The sequence below is a fragment of the Xenopus tropicalis genome, chromosome 4, assembly GCF_000004195.4.
Source record: "Xenopus tropicalis strain Nigerian chromosome 4, UCB_Xtro_10.0, whole genome shotgun sequence".
Taxonomy (NCBI): Eukaryota; Metazoa; Chordata; class Amphibia; order Anura; family Pipidae; genus Xenopus; species Xenopus tropicalis.
In genome coordinates this window covers 141,433,992-141,461,806 of record NC_030680.2, presented here as the reverse complement: position 1 = coordinate 141,461,806, position 27,815 = coordinate 141,433,992, and the positions used below count along the sequence as shown (strand labels likewise).

Sequence of the window (27,815 nt, the reverse complement as noted above, 5' to 3'; positions counted from 1 at the left end):
ACATTGATAAATAAGTGAATAAATATTTTTAATCTAACTCTAACCCTAATATTTTTCCCAAAAACTTTTCTTTTTTTTTTCCCCCTTACTAATAACGTGTAATTTATACCAAACCTTTCTGTAGGGATAAAATCGGTTGCCATAGCAGCGGATATTAGCAAAGAAGAAGATGTGAAAAGGATTGTAGATACAATTGTGACTAATTGGGGGAGAATTGACATAGCATGTAATAACGCTGGGATTAATATGAATTCGGCGAGCGAAGATACCACGCTGGAAGAGTGGGACAAAACATTCAGTGTGAACCTGCGGGGCCTTTTCATGTGCTGTCAGGTGGGTATTACAGACTTTCTGGGGTGCCCTGGGGCAGGGGCTGCCATGTTGGTTACTAAGAGTCCAGGTGATTTTATGAGAGCAAATAAGTTTTATCAGTAGAAATAATAATTTAATAGAAACTAAATATACAGAAATATATAGGTGTATATACACACACACATATATATATATTCATCTCCAAATGGGTGCATGGCGCAACCTCCAGTTTGAGGCACGCAAACAAAATACACAACACCCCAATTAAATATAAAATGAGTGAAAACAAGCAGCAAAAATGATGGTTTGGTAAAAAATGCAAATCCACAGTTTTTTTTAGATATTCTATTACATATTTATATGTAATATTACACAAGAGCCCTGGATATCCTGCAAATGATATCCTTATAAATGGTGCTTTGTGATGTCATCAGTTATCGTTGGCGTTGATGTAATTTCTGTCACATGACTCGCTGGAACTTGTGTATTATTAAAAAAAAAAAAAAAAATAATACACCCCCTGTTTATTATGAGGATATTAGAAGTTACCTTGAAGTTTAGCTTTTAGTCTTGTGCCTGTTATATGGTCAGGGAAGTCCTTAGTGACGTATAATATCCTTATATTTTACAATAGGTTGTGTGTGTGTGTGTGTATATATATATATATATATATATATATATATATATATACATAGATACATACAGTAAAACATCAAGTTTACATCATATTTTAGGTTATCCCTCATTTTACACCATTATATATATATATATATATAATTAGTTTAATAGTTCCCCGACCTGTAAAACAGCCTTTAGCCTTATGCCTTTATATGGTCATGGAATTCCTGACTCCTAATCTTATATTATTCCAAACACTTAATTGCATAGAAAATCCAAGAAAAAGGCAGGTCAAAAAGTGTGCACTAATTTCAAAATAACGCAGTTCAGAGTACAGGTATAGGACCCATTATCCAGAATGCTCTGGGCCAAGGTTATTCTGAATAAGGGGTCTTTCCGTAATTCGGATCTCCATACCTTGTCTACTAAAAAATCAATAAAACATTAATTAAACCCAATAGGATTGTTTTGCATCCAAAAATGATTAATTATATCTTAGTTGGGATCAAGTACAGGTACTGTTTTATTATTACAGAGAAAAGGGAATCATTTAACCATTAAATAAACCCAATAGGGCTGTTCTGCCCCCAATAAGGGGTAATTATATCTTAGTTGGGATCAAGTACAGGTACTGTTTTATTATTACAGAGAAAAGGGAATCATTTAACCATTAAATAAACCCAATAGGGCTGTTCTGCCCCCAATAAGGGGTAATTATATCTTAGTTGGGATCAAGTACAGGTACTGTTTTATTATTACAGAGAAAAGGAATCATTTAACCATGAAATAAACCCAATAGGACTGTTCTGCCCCAATAAGGGGTAATTATATCTTAGTTGGGATCAAGTACAGGTACTGTTTTATTATTATAGAGAAAAGGGAATCATTTAACCATGAAATAAACCCAATAGGGCTGTTCTGCCCCCAATAAGGGGTAATTATATCTTAGTTGGGATCAAGTACAAGTACTGTTTTATTATTACAGAGAAAAGGAATCATTTAACCATGAAATAAACCCAATAGGGCTGTTCTGCCCCCAATAAGGGGTAATTATATCTTAGTTGGGATCAAGTACAAGTACTGTTTTATTATTACAGAGAAAAGGGAATCATTTAACCATTAAATAAACCCAATAGGGCTGTTCTGGCCCCAATAAGGGGTAATTATATCTTAGTTGGGATCAAGTACATCATTTTCCTAAACAGTGTCCCAGATTTAGAGCTGATCTTACTTTGGGCTATACCTAAAGCAGGGGCACAGGACAAAGGATAAAATGCTTAATTGGGTCCCTCTGTACCTTTTTCCACCTCTTTAATAATTGTTTTCATTAAATCTCTCCAACGTTGACATTAAATAGATATTTGGAGCTTCAAAAAAAATGTGCCATTTTATTTTTGTAATTTCCACCCTCCCATGGCCGCAGTGATTTTCCCCGGAAAATCCAGCCAATCAGAGTATATATATATTTTTTTGCACTGCTTTCTTAAGCTTGAAAACCCCAAACGGATCGGTGGCCCATTAGGAGCAATAGAGAAGTACAGATATAATGCTGCTCAGACGCAAAGCAAATGAATGCTTTGAATAGCCTTTGAAGCGTGGCCTTTCTGCGCTATTGCTTAATCGTTAATTAGGATTAACAACGGAAACTGCTAATTAATTGCAGATTTCGGGTTCCCATTGATAAACGTATAGACGCTTGTTGCCAAAATCAAAGAGCTGCAATTTTCCCTTTTTTTATAAAAAGCCAATCGACACCACTTCTAGGTCCTTATCCGTTTTTTCTTTCTTTGTTTTTTTTATTTGGTTCCACGCTCAATGCTGAAATTTTGTGAACTGTTCATTATCGTGTCATCCTCTGTCAGCTCACCAAAAAAAAGGGTCACTGTTCCTCCCTTTCATTCTCTCCATAGGCTGCAGGCCGCGTTATGCTGAGTCAAGGATACGGCAAGATAATTAATACAGCGTCTATGGCAAGTTTAATAGGTGAGTGATGAGTCTTGACAGTTGCGCTTTGGAACTCCTAGTTTAATTAGTAATCATGCCATCTGATTTAATTAAGCATGTATTGGGAAGTGGTAAATCACTGACACTCTGTATCAGGTCACAAAATATATTAGCAAACACTTATGGCTCTTTTTTAAGATTTGTCACACAGCTCCACACCTGTGTGATCTGATGGGATTTGTATACCGAGGCAAGTGGGCCAACCTTTGTCTTATAGTCATTTTATTTTCCTTGTATCATAACACCATTCAACACTAGCACTTTATACATATTATGTATCGTTTAGATCAGTCCCTGTCCCAGTGGAGCTTTCAATTTGAGGTTCCTGTTATGGACAAACTAGGGTCAGGTCCATCAGGAGCCAGTTCAACCTGGCACACAGAGGTCATACAAACTCTTTGCAGACAGTGCCCAACTAGGGACCCGACGCAGCAATGCCAACACTGTATTCTTAGTATTTTGTGGAACCCATCATTGATTTTATGCAACAGTGAAATGTTTTTGGCACTGCAGTACCCAATGGGGAACCAGACCTGGTTATCCTGTGCCTATATGTCCCAGTGGTGTCTTGGTTTTTGAGTACCCAAGTAGATGATGCTGTCTTCCTCTAGATGGGTGTGCAGTGAATCAAATTGGGTGCCCAAGGGGATGATCAGGAAGCTGGTTTCCTCTAGATGGGTGCAAAGTGAATCAAGTTGAGTTCCCAAGTAGATGATCAGGAAGCTGTCTACCTCTAGATGGGTGCAGTATATCAAGGTGGGTTTCCAAGTAGACGATCAGGAAGCTGTCTTCTTCTAGATGGGTGCAAAGTGAATCAAGTTGGGTTCCCAAGTAGACGATCATTAAGCTGTCTTCCTCTAGATATGTGCAAAGTGAATCAAGTTGGGTTCCCAAGTAGACGATCATTAAGCTGTCTTCCTCTAGATATGTGCAAAGTGAATCAAGTTGGGTTCCCAAGTAGACGATCATTAAGCTGTCTTCCTCTAGATATGTGCAAAGTGAATCAAGTTGGGTTCCCAAGTAGACGATCATTAAGCTGTCTTCCTCTAGATATGTGCAAAGTGAATCAAGTTGGGTTCCCAAGTAGACGATCATTAAGCTGTCTTCCTCTAGATATGTGCAAAGTGAATCAAGTTGGGTTCCCAAGTAGACAATCAAGAAGCTGGTTTCCTCTAGATGGGTGCAGTAAATCAAGGTGGGTTTCCAAGTAGACGATCAGGAAGCTGTCTTCCTCTAGATGGGTGAAAAGTGAATCAAGTTGGGTTCCCAAGTAGACGATCATTAAGCTCTCTTCCTCTAGATGGTTGCAAAGTGAATCAAGTTGGGTTCCCAAGTAGACAATCAAGAAGCTGGTTTCCTCTAGATGGGTGTGGAGTGTATCAAATTGGGTACCCAAGTTGATTACCCAAGTTGATGATCACATATATTTGTCACTGTTCCTGTTGGAGCTGGCTGCCCTGTTTGGCAAGTTGTTGTACCACTGTGAACTCTATAATGCCATGTTATTATTTACTTTTATTTATAAAGTGCCAGCATATTCCACAATCCTGTAAAAAAGAAAGGTGTATATATATATATATATATATATATATATATATATATATATATACATACAGATTACATACAAAAACTGACCGATAAAAGAGGCACTCTGTAATCCTGTAATGGTAGTAGGTTCCAGTGCTCTGGTTGGCTACCTCCTGTAGTAGGTTCCAGTGCTCTGGTTGGCTGCATCCTGTAGTTGTTTCTAATGCTGCCATTGCCTACAGCTTAACTCAGTACACACACAGAGTAAGAAAAATGATACCTTTAGGTGCTGTGAACCTAATGAAATAATTAGTAATTGAAGAAGGCTACATTCAGCCTTTTGTCATTAAAGGGTTTCTGTAGCTGGAGGGTCGCACACATTAAAGGGCTCATGTAAGCCTCTGCAATTGCCCCATTGCAACCATATTGACGCTTGAATTCTGCAGAAAATGCTGCATGGTGCACTTTGCTCACTGCATTTATGGATGTACATGTGCCCTTTATATAAAATAAGAAACACAAACTTTGCTGTGTAATTTTGTGCTTTTATATTTTCCGCTTTGAAGCTGAAACGACAAGACAAATGCCTTCTCTGCTGCGTTTTAAACTGTCCCTGCCATGGCAATACAACCGTTATCTGTAATTACTAAGCTGGTCTATCGTACAACAATTGTCATGTGCATTGTAATCCCCCAGCCAGGGAACTGAACTGGAAATGATATTCTGAGCATGATCTGTTGCCGGCGTAGAGAACAGGATATGGTCCTGTGAGCATTAGATCCCCGAAATCCCCATATAAACCATATAGTACAGGACTGAATATTCTGAACAACCCTCACAACCGTACAGTAGGTGTTACAGAACTGACTATTTCACTTGCCTAGATGGTAAAATAGCAGCCAAGGCCGGGGCCAGTATTACAAATTTACATGACCTGCGTCCAATCTGCCCTAAGCCTTTATTTTTGCTCCCCCAAATCCTGCCTACTCACCTTCAATTCTGCCCCAAAACATCACAACTGCACCCTGTAAATTTCACAACTCTGCCCCCTTTCTGCCCCATCCCTACATCATCAGCTGGTAAGGCCTAAAATAAAGTGTGGCATACCTTGCTGTATATACTACTTGCTCCATGAACTATGGATTTGCACAGAGGCTTCAGCCATGGTCAGGCATGTGCGTTGCGGAAGTGACGGTAGTGCACAGCTTCCGGTGAACTATCTGACCCTCACCCCCCAACCCCCACTTCTGTTGCCGGATCTCCTATGGAATCTGTGGCAGAGGCTATGGGCATATTTTGTTTTTTCTTATAAATAAAAAACAAATATGTAGGCACCCAAGGGCCGCCCCCCAAAACCTGCTATTCTAGGCAAAGGCCCTTATTATAGGTGCCTTATTATAAATACGCCTCTGGTCATGGTTCTAGTACCTTGCTAATACCATACCATACCATACCAGTAGGCTTCTTTCTACAGCCTCTTTGAACCACACAGTTAGTTTTAAGTTTCTGCTTGCCCAGTCCAACCAGGTCTTGCATATGCAGAAGACAGCCATGATAGTGAAAGATTAACCTAACCATGACAGTATTAGTCACAGACTAATGGATTGACATAAGTCTTGGTAGGAAGCTCAATAAAGCACCCAGAAAAGTAATGGACAATTACTAGAGCTGAATTCATTTTTGTCCCTTCTCATGGAGCAAGGTATCCATATCTTCTAAAAGGAACCGACACTTTGACTGTCAAAGGACGGCTGAACTTCTCTCCCGTCTGTCCCAGACACCCCTGGAAAGTCGTCGAACATGCAAATCTGGTACATTAAGTGGGAATTATGTGCAATATTTGTCTAGTAACTTTCACTTTATTCCAGAATGTCCTGCCAGTTGTTACATTTCATTAAGGTTGCCAACAGGTGTCTTGACTAGGCCTTTGCTGTATCAGCAGTGTCGTCAAAGTGCCAATAAACCATTGAAACATATGGAGCGAAATCCCAACTGCTGAGCTAATCTGGAAGGCTGGTGTTCCGAGGCCCGCGGAACAAAAATTGATCAATTACACAAATTAAGCATAGCCCTTCAGGAATTTGTTTTATTGGTCTGGACATCTGTTTCAGTATTGTCCAAATCCAAAAATCAAACGGGGCTCGGGGCTGCCAAGTTAGGCAAGAAAATCCAGTAGCTATAAAAGTACAACTGAAAACCGCGCCGTTAATATTACGTCCATCTGCTGAATGTTATAGAAATATGCAGGCTTTTTTATTTTCCTTGGGAATAACGTTTATTTTTACTGTGCCCAGTGTGACATTGGACAGCATTCTGTTCGCTTTATTGCAGAACAAACTATAAATGTTTCTTCAAAAATGCATTTATAATTGTGTTATGAGTCCTTGGTTAAGTGTCCGCGCCACCTGCCCTATTTATAATTAAAAACAGCATTTGATTTTAAATAATCAGAACAGGGGCTATAAAGCGAGTCATAATTTGATTTTTTTTTTTTTCTTTTTTTTGAAATGTCATTATTTTGGACATTTTAAATGCACTCAGTTGTGAATGCTCAGACGTTGTAGGAATGTAAAAATAATGATTAAATGCAGAATGTGGTGATTATAAGTTGAATGGTCTATAGAAACGATCCTAGTACAGATGGAGCAATTTTTATTGTCGGTTTGGGAGCACCTTGGGCCACTTGAGTTGGTGTACCACATGGTTAACTCGTGCACTCTGCGTCAGTATGGATCCATGGGTCTTGATGAATATGAAATGACTTAGAGGTCCCTTTAAAAAAATAAAGTCCTGTTCTTAATGTATAATTTAGACCAGGGATCCCCAACCTACACTCAAATGTAAAACGAGTTGGGGAGCAACACAAGCATCATACAAGTTCATGGAGGTGACAAATAAGGGTTGTGGCTATTTGGTAGCCCCTATGTGGACTGGCTGCCTAATTCAAGCTATGTTTGGCAGTACAACTGGTTTTTATGCAACCAAAACTTGCCTCCAAGGCAGAAATTCAAAAATAAGCACCTACTTTGAGGCTATTGGGAGCAACATCCAAGGGATTGGGGAGCAACATGTTGCTCACGAACCACTGGTTGGGGATCACTGATTTAGATGAACCTTCAAGGCACTTGTTGGTTCCTATAATCAGTGACCCTAGCAAGCATAAGTGTTAAGATGGTCATGCACAGGCCCATGTTGACTTGACTTGTCTTTTACTCCGAAACTACTACTTCCTGTTACAGTCAGAACTGCATTATTTCCTGTCAGCTGATCCCTGAGGGAGCACACAGCCCATCACTTAATAGTGGCTCAAGGGAAAGGATGTAAAAGTCCAATAGTTAATGATAAATATATATTCCAGTTTGGTAAGATTCTTTAATAGGATACGTAATATGATATAAACTATCTGTTGGATAAGTATTAATTCTGGGGGTATAGTTTTTCTAACTCACTGAGTTTGAACGATGACCAGATATTAATCAGGCTGGCTGGGAAATCCGCTGCAAAGAGGAGAACATGGATCATGGATATGTTTTTCCCCTAACGAGTTTGCACTTGGTCTCAAGGGCCAAGCAAGTGTATCAGCCCAATTTACTCCACCATATCATGGAGGGCGGATTGTGAGCATTACTAGGCCTGGGACCTTCTTCCTCATGTAACTTTTAACTAGTAGCATCTCATCTTGATTATAGTTGTATTATAATTGTTTGGGGCCACCATCATGTCATGGTTTTATTAGGCTAATATCTAGAACTGAAAAGGCTATAACTACATACATATTTATATTACATTTTTGGGGGGTTGCAGTCAGACCCACATTAGCACTTTATTAAGTCCAACCCTTTCAAAATCAATGTAATTTGTCACTCAACTGGCTTAGTCATTGAGGCTGTTACATAGTTAGTTACATAGGGTTGAAAAAAGACCAGAGTCCATCAAGTTCAACCCTTCCAAGTAAACCCAGCACACACAACCTATACTTACCAATCTATACACTCACATACTTAACTATATATACAACCATTAATACTAACCCTAGATATTAGTATCACAATAGCCTTGGATACTCTGCTTGTTCAAGAACTCATCCAGGCCCCTCTTATAGGCATTAACAGAATCTGCCAGTACCACATTCTTTTAATACACAACTCCCAACATCCATCACGGCTGTTAGTGGGGATACGAGGCATATTTTTCTTGAGGCCTCAAAGAGGAGTTTTTAAACTGTACAGCAAGACATAGAGGCAGGGATCAACCAAAAGGAGAGGTAGGGTGAGGGTGAGTTTTTAGGTGAAGGCCTCTTTGCTCTCATAAAGGCTTAGTTTGAATATCAGGGTTAGAGTTGGGAAAATGTGAATTTGTTTATGTAGGTTTTTTAGGAAATGTAACTCATACACCAATATTTTCGGCTAAATCTGCTAAAGGGGAACCATTTCCAAATGGGGCTTGTACCACTGCCCTAAAACAAAAAAATACCAAACCGTAATATAAACAATCATAGTATAATTGCACCAGCGCAAAGCATAGTTCTGCATCTGTTGGGAAGAACCCATGCAGATATGGCCCTTATGAACAAGATGGTGTCTGTGTGAAAACAAAATGGCAGGTGGTAAAGGTTAAATGGCGGATCAGAGTCAAACGCTTCAAAGTGTGAAAGCTCTATTGTGTTTGCAGCTGAGGGGTGGAACTCTTGTACGAACGAGATGATTTTCCTGTCAGCGTTTTAACTGGCAAGAGTAATTTTCAGTCATTTAGCAAATTCTCTGTTGCATCGATTTCTCTTTTTATTCAATGAAACCTTCACAAGACCTGGAAGATTTGATCTGAGGCACAAAGATGGCTTGTTTGTGATCCGGCGCGGCGGGGATTGATGGGAGACGCTGTAGAAGAAAGCCGTGTATTAGATAAAGCACAAGCATGTTTGCAAGATACAACAGAGAGAGTGCGAGCAATCATCTGTCCCGCGGCCGTCACAGGCGTTTGAACAAATAACAGGCTTTTTACGTTCTCACAGATCTCGGCTTGTTTGTTGTCAGTGTATACACAGACACGACACGGTTAGATCGTTTCAAATTCAGCACATAATCCGGCTGTGGCAAGGGCTGTTTTCACAGTGTGTTAGCTGAAATAGTAAATCCTCATTCTTCGGTGGAATTCTGACCTTCCCGGGTTCCCTGCTGTCGCACCGTTTGGGAGCAGATGTAAAATATAGGGATGCACCGACTACGTTATTTTGGGTGTTTCGACAGAACCCCGAATCCTTTGTGAAAGATTCAATCGAATAGTGAACCGAATCCTTGTTTACATATGGAAACTAGGTTATGAAAGGGTTAAATGGAAGTCTGGCCTCCACGCGCTCTTCCGATTCGGAATCAATTCGGCCAGAATCCTGCTGTAAAAGGCCAAAATCTTCACTGAATTCTGTGCATCCCTAGTAAAATACAAATTTGTTTAGAGGGCAGTGATGCCCAACAAGAAGGATTATTTCTGTTGAAGTGCTCAGAAATATTTGTATTCATGCACATAAAGGGCTCACTTGTAATGGGGAAGGCACAGGCACTAGCAGGGCCGGAACTAGGGGTAAGCAGAAGAGGCAGCTGCCTAGGGTGCAACAATTGGGGGGCGCCAGACAGGAGCCTCTCCTGTCTATCCCTAGTCTGTGCTACTTTGTCATTGTCCCCACAAGTTGTCATTAGCGGTGGAGGCAATGCGCCTCCCCCCCCTCGTGTGTGCTTTAGCATGCGCCGTTCGGGGGTGGGGAGTGGCGGACCGGGTTGCCTACGGCACCCAGTCGGCTTGGCCCGCCCCTGGACACTAGGCATATTGATGGGCACAAACTGCACCCCATAGCACTCCCTACACCAGGAATCCCCAACCCTTTTCACTTATGAGCCAGACTCAATGTAAAAAGTGTTGGGGAGCCACACAAGCAGGAAAATAGTTCTTTGGGGGTGCCAAATAAGGGCTGTGATTGGCTTTTTTGTAGCCCCATGGGGACTGTTGGTCTGCAGTAGGCTCTGCTTGGAGTAAAACTGTGACTCTGGGCTTCCAAACCAGAAATGTAAAAATGGCACCTACTTTGAGACCACTGGGAGCAACATCAAAGGCGATGATGAGCGTCATGTTGCCCCCGAGCCACTGGTCAGGGATTACTGCCCTACACCTATGCTTGCAGCAGTGCAAGTGCTCTTCATTCTTTGTGTTGGTGGCACCTTTGTTAGTGTTTCTGCTCCCTGTGTGCCAGACGATGACATACAGGAGACACCCACATTTGTCACATTTGCTTGCCCCTATTATGGGAAGATTTTACTAGATATTATTGTTTTTTCACTGTGCACCCAGCATGCAATTAATTGTTCTTTCATCTAGATACATCTCCTATCACACTTCTGCACCACAGACGCCCACATCTCATTAAAGGAATAGGTTTTGCTTTTAACGTTCCCCTAGGTATAAGCAATGTGCAATGACCTTAGATGTGGATGTCTCCTTTATGGTCTTTGCTTGCTCTCCACAAGGGACAGTAAGAGGGGCTCATAGTATCAGTTGCAAGGTGAAGACGGTGTAGACAGTCAGGGAGTAAGAAATGGGTTGATTGTAGCGAGAATAACCTACACCAGTATAGGGGAACTTGCTTGATGCTTTATGTTGTACAGAAGCCATGAATGCCAGGACCTCAGAGACATCTGAAGAACTGAAGATATTTGTGTGTTACCAGAACTGTGGGTTTAGAGGTCAACAGCTGGCCTTTCTGGTTTTTGATGGCACTTTCAGTTCTCAAACCAACTATTCAACATTTCTCAAAACCCCATTCTTTTTAAAGAACCATCATGCTGACCTGTTATGGGTCTAAAAATGATGAATATCCCACACAGCACAGCTTTTCTTTCTTAATAGAGGTAATTCCAGCCTTATTATTTGGTCTTTTTTAAAGTCACTGGAGGGTATTGATTATTTAAAGGATAAGTAAGCCTTTTATTTTAGAATCCCCTAAAATGACTCCATACAGCCCACCCAATATAACATACTTTTCTCACTGCATTCATATTTAGTTTGTTTCTCTGTTACAAGCAGCTGAACTGCAGCTCTTTTACTTACATAGTAACATAGTAACATACTAAGTTGGGTTGAAAAAAGACATACGTCCATCAAGTTCAACCATAATGCCTATATATAACCTGCCTAACTACTAGTTGATCCAGAGGAAGGCAAAAACCCCATCTGAAGCCTCTCTAATTTGCCGCAGAGGGGTAAAAATTCCTTCCTGACTCCAAGATGGCAATCGGACCAGTCCATGTCTAGTGTGATGCTCCACCCTCTTTTTGCTTTCTGAGCACTCCTCTGTGCGACTATAAAGATCTTAAATATGTGCCTACTGGGCATGCTCACCGCCTCTGCACCAATGGAAATCAATCAGGCACCTCTTTGTACCTCAGAAGGGATCCTGTGTCAAATAAGGACCACCAATTAGAGCCTGCAGATGAATTTACTTTGAATTGTAGTCATGGCTGAATAAAAGCAAACAGAACAGAACAAATACAAATGCATAAGCCTCCATTTATAGAATAATCTTGCCTTTAATAGGAAATGCATAGGATAAATGTTCTCTTTAAAATGATGGCTTTTCTAAAGTCTTAAGAAACAACTTTTATTTGTCCTTTTAACAGTTATTTATTAAGCAAAATATTTTTCGTCAGACCTATATCTTTCAGAAACTCCAAAGCCCAACTTCCCTTAGTTGACTGAGGATCATGGGAGTTGTATTTCCCAACAGCTGCTTTTGCTATCCATGCTTTCCCTGGCTATGATGGAGTTTTCTGTTCAGATTGCTTTCTTATAAAAAACAATTACATGGACTTCAGCTTCTCGGCACTAACAGCACGCTCCTCCAGAGGCTTATTTTCCATACACTAAGCTGCCTCTCAGAACGGCTCCTGTGACGGCTTAAATGAGCCTCGTGAAAATACTGAATGAACCTCCTGATAAGCCACAGGCAGCTGGATGAGGCTTTTCATCTAGTGAATTGTGAGTTTAGCCGAGTGCCGCTCAGGGCCTGTTTCAAGGAAGGATATTTTGCTCAGGGCCCCTAGTCTCCAGCCTTGGAAGGAAAATCCTTTGAGCCTGGACATCCTCGTAATGAATACTAAAAACATCTATCAATTATTACACAACATAATTATTTGTACTTATATGAACTGAATGGGCAGCTGCCTGCCTTGCAGTGCTGAGGTCTTGAGTTTAAATCCAGCCAGAGAACTACTTGCAAAGGGTTGTTTGTTCTCCCTATGTCTATGTGGGTGCTTTTTTTTGCATTGTGTTGCCAGCTTTGGAGTTGGTGTCCCTGGGACCTTACTGTGGCCAATCATAGTACCAGAATGTAGAGACCTGCATTTAGTCAGGAACCCCCAGTTGTGTTCACCGTGTGGGCAGTCCACGGTTACCCTACTGGGGTACACGAGTAAAGTGTGGTCTTTAATCCTCACCCACCTCCCCAAGGAAAAGGTATTTATCCCTTGAACTGGTTGTTCCAGTTGCAAAGTGACATCAGTTCCATTCTATGGTCACTTCTGGTGTCACAGCTTGCTATGTAAGTTAACACATGAGAAGGGTCAGGTAGAAGGTCTGGGAAAATGGCATAGCGGGTTGGTGGTTCCAGGTCGGGTTGCAGGTCAAGGGGTTGGTGCCTGAATGCTTACAATTTAAAGGTCAACAGAGACAGCTTTATTAGGAACACCAATAACATATGTAAAATTTTATGCGATATGTATTTTTTTTTTACCTTTTTTCATTTGACTTGCCTGTCACAAGTTCTTCGGGTTCTCAGGACTGTATATAATTGCATAGAGAGTGTACAGAACACATACTGTTCTCTTTCAGTATCGTATAAAGTAATGTTCTCTGCAACAGACCATGCCCTACTGTTTGATTCTTCTCTTGCAGTCCCTCACCCCCAGAAGCAGTTAGCGTACAACACGTCCAAAGCCGGGGTGGTGAAGTTGACTCAGACTTTGGGAACAGAATGGATTGACAGAGGAGTAAGAGTTAACTGCATATCACCGTGAGTAAAATATAGTTTCTTTGCCAGGGAAATCTTTGTTTAGAGATAAGAGAATCAATCGATGTATCATACAGAAAGGCCCTTTCCCTGTGCATGTTACCATTGCATCTTTGGTCTGGCTTGAGTATGAGGAATTGCATATTGAGATTAGGACCTAAACCTGTATATTTTCACATTACGATTTACAGTCTTTGAAACTGTTTGATGCCACTATAGTATCTGTAATGCAGCCCAAACATTGCACTGCAAAACCAAGGAAGAGCAGGGGAAGTTAATAGAAGAAGAAATATGACCAACATGATGAGCGTAGAAAATCTTTGTGTAACCATGTCCAACTGATCTAGGGTGACTCTACCTATCTAATTTATGCATTGGATAGGCATAATAGGCATTGGTTGCTTTAAGGTAGCAGTGGGTCCAGGGCAAAGATCTCACTGGTGGGACCCCAGAGCTACCTAAGATATTTGCCAAAAGACTACCATAAGGCAGAAGAAGTTGAATCTGTTAACACAGGACATAAAGAAAAAGCCCATCATTGTGAAGTAGACATGAATCCAGGGGTGCTGGCCTGGGCCAAGAGCGATGCAAGGAGATAACCCATAATCACAAACATGAGCATTTTATTTAAAAAAAAAATCCTCACTGAACATTTGTTCCTATAGAAGATTAAATTAAATAGTTATATTTAGCTGATTAAAATAAGGGGTCTGTCATTTCCAGAGGATGTGTCAAAAGTTATAGCAGTTGGAAAGTTCAATGGTAGGCCCTGGGCAATTGCCCCTTTTGTCCATTTATTAAAACGGCCCTGCACATATGAACTGATTAGCACTAGTTATATTTGTTTAAGAAGCACTAAAAAAGCAAAGCAGTAAAAATACTGCAGTTTGGCTTAACATATAGGACATTTTTGTTTTACTTCTGTTGCTAAAGGGCTATTATTAAGTGTATGGGAGCATGTGTATAGTGTGCTGAACTAGGAGCTATGGGCGATCTCTCTCCTTAAAAGCCTGGGAAACCAATGCTTTGGTCCTGGCAATCTTTCCTATAAAAGCTAATGGCGGGGAGGATCAAGCCTGTGACTGAGACCAATGGCCTGATGGCCTGGTGTTGCCATCTTTGCTGATGGCTAAACCCGAACAATGGGAACAGGGCTGATGTGATCAGGGGTGGGGCAGTAATGTCAGGGGTGGTCATGATGACATCAGGGAAGAGCGTGATGATGTTGGGTGGGGTTATGATTCTGGGGTGGGGTTATTGCATCAGTTTAAAACTGGACAGCTCTTTGAAAAACTGGGATGTCCATTGCAAAGTTGGATGGTTAGCAAACCCTTGTCTATGTATATTCTGCCTGATGAGTAAGTCCAATCCTGAAATTAAGTATGGGATCTATTACACAGAAACCAGTTATCCAGAAAGCTCTGAAATACAGCAATCCTATATCCACATTTCCAATTGCTTTTTCTTTCGGTAATAATAGGAAATGAATGGTACTTGATGATGTCATGTCACACAGTGAGGATCTTAATATAGAAATGCTTTTCATTTATTGGCCAGATTGTTTGTTTTTTAGCTTTGTGAAACCCAAACAATAAACAGTTGAGACCCAAACAGGCGTTGGAAACCCGATCTGTTTGGGTCAAAACCAGACAGGTGGCTACTCAATGGTCAGGTCAGAAGCCAGGAAAGGCTACCATGCCAGGATGATCCATCCTATGAAAAAATATGACTAGAAGTAAATACACAGGATCCCCGTATGCAGCTGATTATGGCATTATAGCTTGTCAATATTATGATCATAAATCTGTAACTAAAAACCCTAAATTACTAGTGAAACTGGGGACCATGGAATGTGCATGAATCAAGCCCCTCTCTTTTGATTGTAGTCCCTTTGGCCGGATCAGTTGCACTTCTGTTGTGCTCCCACAACTCCCCTTTTTGTGTATTTATGAGCTATGGGGTCCCTGACCAAAGAGTGGACCTCCAAGGGCTAATAAAGTCCAACAACCACTGCTTTAGGGTGACCTCATCTCCTGTCATTGCCGAGATCTCAACATACTGTAAAGGCCAAGTAAAGCAAATCTTTTTATTAGCTTAATTTTGCGAGATGAGTGGCAATTACTCAAACTTTTAAGGCTGATTTGCTTTTTATTACCATGACCGATGTTTCAAAAAAATGCTACTTTATGTACATTATAAGTACAGTGTCCAACGAAACACTTCCAAAGCGGCAGCCTTATCATGCTTCATAACTCCATTTTATTGATATCACTCCGGGAATAATTACAGCAGGTAATAAACATGAGATGTTTATGGCTTAATAGGAGCGGGAGTTTAAGCTACAGCGCGGCCTACACAAATGCATTTCTTTCCCAATTCTTCTATTTTGTAGTAAATCCAAACGATTAATTTTATAGCAGATGAGCTGTGAATAAACACTTTCCTTTCAAATTGCAATTTCCTTTATGAATAGGGGCGATATATAATTTAGAGGGATGTTCGACCTGCTGTCAAGGGAGGGAGAGGGTTGAATTTAAACACAACTGGGGTCTCCTGGTTTTATTTCCCCTTTGTGCCTATAATCATGTGTCTGTATTTATAAGGGTAGTATAATCCATAAGGTCCCTTCTATAGAGTAAAGTATAGGAAGCAGTTTCTTGTAGGTGCAGAACATTGGTTAACCCTGAACTGCAAAAACACAATTTGGCCACTAGTGGCGCTGTTGCACATTTGACCGTGGAAACCACCAGTCTTTCTTCAGTAGAAACAGTTAATAAAGGCCTGTCAAGGCGATTACTGTAATATGGGCCCTGTTTAAATGTTTTATATGATATCTTTGTGAGAATAAATCACATGCTAGGCCATAGCAAGAAAACAGCCCCCAAGCTTTAGCCTCACCCCAACCATGCCAGCCCATACCCAACCAGCAGCAGCCTACCCACAGGAAATTATTAGTAAATTATTGGGCAGATTAAATTGAATAATTTATTTAGTTAAATAAAGAAATTATTAAGCTGAGATTACCCAAGAGTCTTCTTGTCCTTATTGTGGCTAAGCTGCTGGTTGGTTGGTTGGTGGTTGCCTGCATCGGAGTGAGTAGAAAGGAAGTTGGGCCAATTTATTCTACCAGGAAGCACAGAATTGTATTGTCTTTTTGGGGGGCAGGGTATCTCAGGCTGGTTTTGCTTGCCACCCACATCTTTTTTGCATTTGGTGATGACCATTGTCTGGTTAGGGCCATAGGTGGAGTACAATGAAGATTTAGGGAGGCTGAGCCTCCTCAAAAAGACTAGCTGTCATATATAAGTACAGGTTTGGGATCTGTTATCCAGAATGCTCAGGACCTGGGGTTTTCCGGATAAGGGATCTCCATACCATAAGTCTGCTAAGAATCATATAAATATTGAATAAACCCAGTATGATTGTTTTGCCTCCAATACGGATTAATTATATCTTAGTTGGGATCAAGGTACTTTTTTATTATTACAGAGAAAAAGGGAATCATTTTCAAAAATTTTAATTATTTGCTCATAATGGAGTCTATAGGAGATGGCCTTTCTGTAATTCGGAACTTTCTGGATAACGGGTTTCCGGCAGGGTCGGAACTAGGGGTAGGCAGAAGAGGCAGCTGCCTAGGGTGCAACAAGTGGGGGGGCACCAGACAGGAGCCTCTCCTGCTTACCCCTAGTCCTGCTACTTTGTTATTGCCCCCACCGCTTGTCATTAGCGGTGGGGGCAATGACCGATCGGGGTGGCCGACCGGGTTGCCTAGGGCGCCCCGTTGGCTTGGCCCGCCCCTGGTTTCCGGATAAGGGACCCTATACCTGTATACAGTTACGTACTTGCCATAGAAAACTATCTAGTGGTAGCATCCCCAATCAGAGATTTCACTTTCCAGCCCTGGTTGTGTAGGGGTTGGGCCACAAGTTAAAACTATAATCCCATGCCAGCTTTCCTTGCCACCCTACTCTTTTTTGCACTTGAAGGTGACCAATGTCTGGCTGAGATTTGGATAGGGGCCAAGGCACAAGCAAGAGCCAGAATGGGCTGTGCTAGAACTGCAACAATCTGCTCCTGATCACATCTAATTTTCTGCAACCGAGACAAGTAATTCCTTATTACTGGGAGGGGGCAGGACACATATATCCCCTTGTGCAACTATAACATACTGTATATATAACATATATATATATATATATATAAAGAGATATAGATTTTTTCTTCTTACAACTTTAGCATCTGCTGAGCGCATTTGTGTGCTGTGGCCCTACCTGCAGTTCCTTCACCAACTAGATCATGCCTGGCTGATTTGCTTCATTAAGGATTCTTTTATTAATCTCCTAATTGCAGAAGTGGCCTGTCACTTCCCCACATAATGGAGTCCTCTTGCTCATTAAAGCAACTAACTCCTGCACTGCCAGAGGGGTCCAGTCTATGGTATTTTAATGAGAGAGGTGGAATTGCAGGGTGCATTTAGCAAGCCATTATTTCATATGGCAGATTTACTGTAAATAATAGGAACAGTTTTGTTATTTCGGCTAAATACAGTAAGAGGTGGTTTGAACAATTTAACATCAATTAGAAGCCAGTTAGAGCGCTTACAGGTTATTAGCATAGGGAGCCAACCTTGGGAGAAGCATCTTTCATTATATTAATTTGCAGTAACAGTGCCCTAATGCTGGGGAAATATATACGTTTCCTATTGTTTACTCCCTTTCCCACTGTGTACAGCACCGGCAGTTCTAATTCTCGGCACCATAACAGCCCCAAATTCCATTGGGTAGAGCAGAGCTTATTTTCTAAGCAGACCTAGACCTTCTAGTGCTGCAAATTGGGCATTTTATATTGTGTGATTTGGCTATCCATGCAGATCAACAAATACCATTTATTTATTTGACATATGGCCCGAAGGAGCAGATCTGAGGAGTTGCTATCGCTTACTTAAACATCTGCCAATGCCCCGTCTATGTAGTGAGATGGGGCATTGGCAGATTAAATATTTATGGGGTTATGTAATTAAAGGCACTATGTTTGCCCAGAAGCAGTAACCCATAGCATCCAATCAGCATGTAGAATTTACTGGTCACATGTTTAAAAGCATAATTAGGTGGTATGGGTTACTGCTCCTGGGCAAACTTAGTGCCTTTTATTACATATGGGGGGTTAGTTTAGACTGGCTGACTGCAATCCAGTTGGATCACAAGATTGTTTACAGTGGTTGTATGTATGTCCCCTAAAAGGTTTTATTTTTCCTTTTCCAAATTGTCCTCACTGTTTGTTCAAGAAGTTGTCCAAGCTCTTCATAAAGGCATTATGGAACCTACCATTATAAAACCCCCCAAGCAGTGCCTCACCACTCTCACAATTAACAACTATTTACCCTTTTGTGTGTGAAAAAAGATCCCCATAGTGTTCGCTAATGATAATGAGTTATCATGTCTGTAGGCAGCTGCCCTCCTCCAGTCCCATGCAAGCCTCAACGCCAAGCTCTAGGGTTTTGCCCAAATTGGCAGGATCTACTGCACATGAAATTATGCTGGCACACATATAAGTGTATTACAGTATCGTAACCCTTATTACCACAGAAGTCAAACTAACAGGCCTGTAGTAATCAGACTGAGAATAAGATCTCTTTTTGAATAATGGCACCACATTAGCAATGGCAAATCTTCCAAACCTTGGAAGCTAATTCACTTGACAACCACAGAGCTAAGTTGCTTTAGAGTCCCAGGGGGGTCAAATCCTGGGCCTTTATTCATATATTCTAGTCTCTTTAGAACTTCCTCCTGAGCCAACCAAAAATAATTTGGGATTTGCTTTACTTTTCTCTGCCCTTTTCAGTCTCATCTTTTGCTTGCCTTATTGCTTTCTGCATGCTGGATTGGCCTGCTCGTACGCAATAGGAGTCTCGGCTGACCCAGATAAGTTAAATGTACGTTTTTTTTTCTCAATCTCAATGCTAACCTTTCTGTTTTGCCGTAAAGGTTTTGCTTTGCTTCATTTTCCCTCATTACTAAAGAGAATATACAGTGGTTTATATTTGTTAAGTAGCAGTTTAAAGAAGTTTCATTTGCCTTCCATGTTTAATGTGCTACAGAGATGCCCTTTATACTGCTTAAATGCGCAAGTCTGAAATAAAAGTTTAAGCAGAAGAAATAAAACTAACATTAAACTAGTGGTGTATTAAAAGGACCCATTTATTTGGCATAAAACGTCAATCCTATCTCCCCAATGGTATGTATACAGTGTTGAACTGGGGTACCTGGGGCTCATTAAAGAACCTCACCCCAAAATGAATAATAATCATGTTGAACCCAGACATGCCAGTCAGATTGCTGCAGAAATGGAAGACTGCTTCATTAACCCCAACATACCATTCAGATCAGGATATGGAAAATGAGCACATTAACCCTAGACATAACAGCAAAATGCATTAACTGAATATTAGATTGAAAGCATTAATTTGTTTAAGAAGAATGCAACAAACTTCCATGAGTTGGTCAAGCATTGAGGCCCGTAATGGTTGTGGATCAGAGGGTGCCCAGTATGGTGGCAGGCAGACAGGCAGTCTGTCAATGGGGCCCAGCAGGGGACAACAGTCGGCAGGGCCCATCACAGCAGTTGATGATTGGCTGGGCCCAAAACAGCAGCTGGTGATCAGCAGAGGCCCAACAAGGGTTGCCACCTCTCCTGCCTGGGAAGGAAGGGGGGGGAGACATAATGGGGTGGGCCATACCATTACGGGGGCAGGGCCATAACATGACGATTGGTCAATCACTGCACCAAACTTTGCGGTGATTGGCCCAAAATTGGAAAAATCGGGCAGGTAGTTTTGACCCAGAAAGCCCGCTTTTCAGTCGGTCAAATCTGGACAGGTGGCAACCCTAGGCCCAACACAGAAGCAGTGCGGCTTAGCGGGACTGGGGCCCATGGGGTTTTTTCAATGTATCCTTTTGGGCCAGTCAGGCCCTGTACATATATATCCTAATGTACTCCCTATTGTAGAACCTAAGTATATAGGAAGTCATAGGGGAGTTCCAGGGATACATTTTTCAGTTCTATTTCTACCCAAACCTTTTACTCCTCTGGGTAATCCAATCAATCTGCAGCGAGGTTTAACAGGCACAGGTTGTATGCTAACATGAAAAATATCAACTGTTTTGTGTAGAACAGATCCAAATGGCGGCCAATCATCAGAGGATAATGGGAAGTGTAGTTCAATAGCAGTGGGGTGTCAGTTGGAAGTGGCTGATGTTAATAGCTTAGTGCAGACTTCTCTATAAAAATTACCCCGGTTTAAATGTATGGCTGCTATTTGTTCGAGGGAAAAGCAATCTTTAATGAAATGTTGGCATGGAGCAGAAATCGCTAATAGGTTGTTAGCAAGACACAGTCAATACGCTATCGCATTAGTGCATTGGCACTCGCTTGAGGTATGTTGGACATAATTCAAATGAATCTTCCTCGGGAACATGCAGAGTGGCACATTTCCAAAGTTTCAAGAAAAAGCTTGATTGTTTTTTTATACAGTTGTCTGTTCCGAAAGTTTCCTTCTCATTCTGCCTGGCAGACGTCATATAGAACCCCAACATCTATATAACATATGTGTTCGACAAGGATTTAAGAAATTGCAAAAATTATTGGGGCAAAATATTAATTCACTGATTGTGAAACAGAATTTTGCAGTGAATTTGTGTTGACACAATCAGTCTGGGCCAGTACAGGTATGGAACCTGGGGGTTTCCAGATATGGGGACTTTACATAATTCGTATTTCCATACCTTAAGTCTACTAAAAAAAATCATTTAAACATGAAATAAACCCAATAGGGCTGTTCTGCCCCCAATAAGGGGTAATTATATCTTAGTTGGGATCAAGTACAGGTACTGTTTTATTATTACAGAGAAAAGGGAATCATTTAACCATTAAATAAACCCAATAGGGCTGTTCTGCCCCAATAAGGGGTAATTATATCTTAGTTGGGATCAAGTACAGGTACTGTTTTATTATTACAGAGAAAAGGGAATCATTTAACCATTAAATAAACCCAATAGGATTGTTCTGCCCCCAATAAGGGGTAATTATATCTTAGTTGGGATCAAGTACAGGTACTGTTTTATTATTACAGAGAAAAGGGAATCATTTAACCATTAAATAAACCCAATAGGGCTGTTCTGCCCCAATAAGGGGTAATTATATCTTAGTTGGGATCAAGTACAGGTACTGTTTTATTATTACAGAGAAAAGGGAATCATTTAACCATTAAATAAACCCAATAGGGCTGTTCTGCCCCAATAAGGGGTAATTATATCTTAGTTGGGATCAAGTACAGGTACTGTTTTATTATTACAGAGAAAAGGGAATCATTTAACCATTAAATAAACCCAATAGGGCTGTTCTGCCCCCAATAAGGGGTAATTATATCTTAGTTGGGATCAAGTACAGGTACTGTTTTATTATTACAGAGAAAAGGGAATCATTTAACCATTAAATAAACCCAATAGGACTGTTCTGCCCCCAATAAGGGGTAATTATATCTTAGTTGGGATCAAGTACAGGTACTTATTTATTACAGAGACAAGGGAAATATTTTTTAACTTGAATTATTCCCATAATTCAGAACTTTGTGGATAACATGTTTCCGGATAACACATTCCATATCTGCAGATAATTGTCCGTCATGTATAAACACAAACATTGGCCTCCAATCTTGATAACTTATCTGGGCTTAATCGGATATCGATTGGTATGCTTCAAAATCTTTATTGTGCCATAGATTCAGTCCTTGGCCTCCATTATGCTGCAGTCATTGGCCCAGGTTGATTATGGTGGTGGTGTGGTGCCATGTGTGGCCATATTCATGAATACTTTACTAACACCAGGAGAAGCCAACACAAGTGCTCAACACATCTCTGTTGTAAAACTAGGGAGGCACAAAATCCAGGATTTGGTTCGGGATTTACCCAAGATTCGGCCTTTTTCAGCAGTATTTGGATTCACCGAATCCATGCCTCTGGCCAAACCAAATTCTTAAAATCATGTGACTGTTTGTTATATAAACACAGGAGTTCTCTTTAACCCTTGCCTGTCTTAATTTGCAAATTAGGATTCGGTTCGGTATCCAACCAAATCTTTCAGAAAGGATTCGGGGTTCAGCCGAATCTCAAAATAGTGGATTTAATACACCTTAAGTGAAATGCGCATTACACAGATACCCCAGTGGAGAAAGCAAGGGGGGGGGGGGCAGTTTTAATGTTACACCTGCACTCCTTTCTGGCCATCAAAGGGTTATAGAGCATCCTGAATGTGACCTATATAGAGAGTGCGTAACGAACACATTTGTACAAATGTCATGTACTTTCATAATTGAATTGTATTTTAAATCAGCGAGATTGAGCGAATGCTCTTGCAATAACCTTTGCTGAAAGCAAACGAGCCTATCTATAAATTGCCTGGTATTTATAAGGTGAATTTAGTCACCGGTCAGCGGCGCGGTACACAAAACAAAGAACCCCCCCCCGCCGCCAACGCCTGCCTTGTCTCTCAGCTCCGCCGCTTCTCCAATCCACAGGAGCCGTGATCGTTTAAATTAGAATTAAGATGATGTTCCCGGGGTGGCGGGGAGAAAGGGGGGGGACATTTTTTTTCATACTTGCTCATTTCATATTTATCACTAGTTTGTTTGCTAATTTTAATTTGCAAGCGTCAGTTCTCCCGGCTAACTGGGTGGCTCAATGGGCCACTGATTTCTTTGAAATGACAGAAAGTAAATATGCATAAAAAAGGCATGCAATTAGCTTGCGTGGCTCGGCGCTGCCTGATTTCATTGGCAAGTTTACCCACTGTGTTGATAAGCTACATTATCTAGAAAATTGGCCGTTGAAAACAGCACCTCTGATTGCCAGCAAAGGTTCCAGATAACAGGGTGCTGAAGGCAAATATAATTGAGGTTGAATATGTTAACCAAGGTGTCACACGTTCCTTAGAAGCGCTAATTTATCAGCATGTTGGAATTTTTATTAACATTTGGATTTCATTCCTGCCACACTAATGAACTAGAATTGCCAGTTCGGATTTTAGTTACTGTCATCCCTGAGAAGTTAAATGCAATTCCTGTTAGGGAGAGTTATGTAAATATATTTGTTCTCGGGCGAAAGAAATTATATATTGCGGAACGCATAAATACGTCGGCTGAGGAAGGATATCGCCCAATCAGTGTCAGTTAAATTCAGAAAAAAGCCGGGCCGAAACGGAAACGGTTTATTGCGGCCTGTTCTCATTAATCCCAGGGGGGGTGGAAATGCTGTTTGTAGGTTTTTTTTAATGGGATAATGGTTTCTTTAAATGGCGGGATTGGGTGACTAACGGGTTACCGTTCCCCTTTGCAAATGACAGTGGCAGAGTTGATTAGACAGTGTGTCCTTGGCCAGGTAGCCCTAAGGTACTTACTGGATAATACACTGTATCTGGCCAACTGTATCTCTCTAAGTATGATATGTAATAGAGCGGCTGCGAAAGGAACGGGCCCAGCTCGCTAAAGATTTGCCGCTTCACAGCATGCTGGGTGTAATATACCTGTTGCGCACTGATGTGTCCGGGAGATTGATAGATCAAGAGGGTTAACAGCCTCTTATGGGTTTCAATAGCTGGGAAAATGGATCCAGAAAACACGCAGTTTGGCTCTCGGAGCGACTTGGGAAAAGCACTTGCAATGTACTATGTGTATAGAATTGTTTTATCTGAGAAATGAGCTCGAGCAATCTGCAAGGCTGTCCCAATACCCCACAGTAACGCAGCAGTCTCCAAGCCAACTAGATACCCTAGGCAACCCCACTGGCCACCTCACCCCCCGCCACACGTATGCTTATGTGTATTGACATGGTCGGACTGGGTCAGCGGAACACTGGGAAAAAACCCCATGGGCCCCACTAACCCATATATGATCCCCACCTACTCTTCCCCGCTGCCCTTCCTCCCCAGACTGTGGCGAAGTATAAAGTATGCACATGAAGGGGGAAGAGGCTAGTGGTGGGTGAATGGGTGGTCCCCTTAGGGGGTCTCTGGGGTAGCAGCTCCCCTAAGGCCTTGTACACCCCAGTTCAACCCTGCGTGTCGACGACCAGGATGAGGCAGGAGTGACGAGGTTGAGGGGAGCAGAAAGAAAAGGTTTGTGCCTTGTGGCCCCTAACTGTTCTCTTATATCTACCCCTAGTTCCAGCCGTGGTGCCCGCTCTAAATAAAAAACAACTTCTGGGAATCTGGGGTCTTTCATAAATCTGAATTGTTTGTTTCAAACTGCTCATGTTAAAGAGAGAGCCTAAAACAAAAGTGGATAGAAATTCTGCATTTTATATAAGTTCCATCATAGAAGTTCAGCAACCTGATAATAGAATTGTCCACATAAGACACAGATTTTAGGATGGCACACCAAAAAAAAAAATCAAAATAAGCAAGGGTGTTTACTGTAAAAGACTACCTGGATGCCTCTATACTAGTTATCAATGGATACAATCAACAGCGCACTTCTTAAGAAACAACTGGGGTCCTTCGTCAGGGGTACATGCCAAAAAAAAAAAGAGGGGAAATGAATGTCCGTAGCAGCACCCCATCTTGGATCTTGTTAGGCCATCTTTTGTGTGTCAGCGGCACTGCACATGCTCAATGGGCGGCCATTGAGAAGCTAAGCTTAGGGGTCGTGGGAAATCATCAAAACATTAGCAGAAATTGGGGTCACATTTGTTCTGCAGGAAATACTATTAATCACTGCAGATGTAGGCTTCAGTGGTTTCTCAGCTTCCAAGTGATGTTTATTCTAAATTGTATGGTGAATTTCATATTGTTTATATACAGTATATTGTGATTGGGTCCCTAAGCTCAGGGAAGTGACTGGGAATCAGCAGAAAGGAAGATGGGGGGCTACTGCGGCCATTGTTGAAGGCACAGATCCTATAAAGTGCTGTGGGGACCATGGGCTGGTAGAGAACCCAATGTGCAGCATTTGTGGCATAATTCTTTGTTGAACTTTAGTTTCCCTTTGTTTTGGGGACGTATCCAGAGTCAATTAATATATTTTGCTGGCAGCTTTGCCCTAATGTGCATTTCTTCTTCTTCCTATAACTGGCAAGTCATTCACATGTCTTGTTCTTATTTCAGGGGCATCGTTGACACGCCGCTCATCCATTCCGATGCCTTAAAACCACTTGTTCAGCGCTGGTTGAACGATATCCCTGCCGGAAGATTGGCTCAAGTAACAGACCTACAGGCTGGCGTTGTCTTCTTGGCGTCGGAAGCCTCCGACTATATGACAGGCCACAATTTAGTCATTGAAGGAGGCCAGAGCCTTTGGTAGAAGGAGAGAAGCGTCGCTTTTCATTCAGAGAAACGCTGAGACGTGCGTCGTAGCTGTTGTCTTTCCCTGAGACAAAATAGGATTACCGCCGTGGCATTATTCCAATCACAACGCAACAACAGAGCACACATTTGCCTAATGCTGCTTCCGCATTCGTTTTTACAGGTGCATTATTGGGTAATGCTGGATAATAGCTACAAAATGATATTGCATCCTAAGAGTTGAGAAGCGAATGATTATTTTCAGCACCGTAGGGAATTGGCATTCTCCGAGTAACATGGTTTATTTTCCATTTTATGTAGGTAATAATGTATGAGGTATTTGTAACGTGTTTGTATTGCAACATGTTAAAGAGCTGCAGTTAGGTTTCAGGGGTCATTGGCTAACTGTATTGTGGTTGTGGGCCCTATTCATTAAAGGTACTTGCATCATTATGCCTTCCTTGCACTTTTTATAGTTGGTCTCCGCGCCACTGCCATCCTCCTGTGCCGTATTGGGCGCTGCTGTGATTATTGACCCAGTAGAACCTTGGAGCTCCAACCATATCTGATCCAGTCGGTGGTTGCAGGGCTTCCATAATGAGCTTCGTCAAAAGGCCCAGTGCAGATGCATAAAAGCTTTGGGCACAGATGTCACCCTCAAGCCAGAAACTACATCTACCTGGAGTTTCTCAGCACAATTGTCTAAAGTATGAGCCACAGGGCCATATATATATATATATATATATATATATATATATATATATATATATATATATATATATATATATACAGTATATATATATCTTCCAACACAAACTGAGTGCGACTCGGTTGGAAGATATATTACAACACGGAAGGACTCTCTGTGAGTTGAGTTTATTATGCACCCATACTTTTCCACATGGACTGTGTGCACCGCATGTTGGATCGTCTGTATACTATATATATATATATATATATATATATATATATAATCGGCATTTGAGGGGCTTGAGTGGCATCTTTTGGGGGGAGTGCATAAATAATAGATTTTCTTTTTTTTTTTTTTACAAAAAAATGAAAACATTTCTGTGGAAATCCGGCGGCAGAGCTGGGTGGGGGTGAGGAGGTACGTGGCCGCAATGACATCCCTTCCACCAACTAGGGGGTGCATTTAGGTCTGGTACGTAGGGTGGCACTGGACCTATATACAGCTTTAACAAGCGAAACTGTGGACATTTTATAAGCGCTGTCCATAGTAGAGTACTGTTCTGTGCCAGGAATCCCTGGAAATGGTCATCTGAGGGGTTGGCACAGAGTAGCAAACCCTACCCATCCCCATTTCCACATGTCCCCACGCCCACCTGTGTATAAATCCCTGCTCCTCGCCCACTTTCCTTCCTGAGTGCCAGTGGGGAGCGAGGGCTTATATGCAACAATAGCAGAAGCAGCCATCTGCTCTGGGCCCCCCTTGCAGGGGCAGCTTTCTCTATTGTTACGCCTCTGGCGTCCACAACTGCATCAGCTGCAACTACGCCTGGCGAGCGCCATGTTGGCGGAATTCTGCGTTATGGGTAAAAATAAATTATGGCGTTTGCAGTCAGAAATTCACTCTGAAGTAACATGATTGCACTGTTGGGGTCTATGCACTAAAGATTAGGGATGCACCGAATTTGAACCGATTCAGTTGGGGATTCCAGGCTTTTTTTTAAGGATTTGGTTTCGGCTGAACCAAATCCGGATCCTAATTTTTGCAGCATGTTCCAATATTTAACCCCTTCCAATTCTAATTATCATATGCTTATTAGGATTTGGATTAGGATTCGGTTCGGGATTGGGCAGAATCCGTCGGGGGGTTTGGTCTAAACCAAAAAAGTGGGTTTGGTGCATCCCTACTAAAGATGTTCGGATACATCCCAATTTTACGTAGGGTATATGTCTCCCCTTTAATTCAACGTTGAATGTCAAATAATTGAGAACTGGTTTCGTTATA

The 27,815-nt window shown here is 41.5% G+C and overlaps 1 protein-coding gene across 2 annotated transcripts in view; it reads left to right on the top strand.

Annotated features, from left to right (window-relative positions):
• Nucleotides 1–26,296, top strand: part of MGC147226 (uncharacterized protein mgc147226) — a 51,551-nt gene extending 25,255 nt beyond the window's left edge. The window contains exons 8-12 of one of the 2 annotated variants that reach the window (NM_001079162.1): nucleotides 125–333; nucleotides 2,841–2,913; nucleotides 13,399–13,516; nucleotides 19,355–19,445; nucleotides 25,667–26,296. In NM_001079162.1, coding sequence (NP_001072630.1) covers nucleotides 125–333; nucleotides 2,841–2,913; nucleotides 13,399–13,516; nucleotides 19,355–19,445; nucleotides 25,667–25,678 — 503 coding nt within the window. In that variant the 3' untranslated portion in view covers nucleotides 25,679–26,296. The remainder of the gene's footprint in view (nucleotides 1–124; nucleotides 334–2,840; nucleotides 2,914–13,398; nucleotides 13,517–19,354; nucleotides 19,446–25,666) is intronic. The other variant, XM_012961363.3, reaches the window with a different exon arrangement.
• The last annotated feature ends 1,519 nt before the right edge of the window (nucleotides 26,297–27,815 follow it).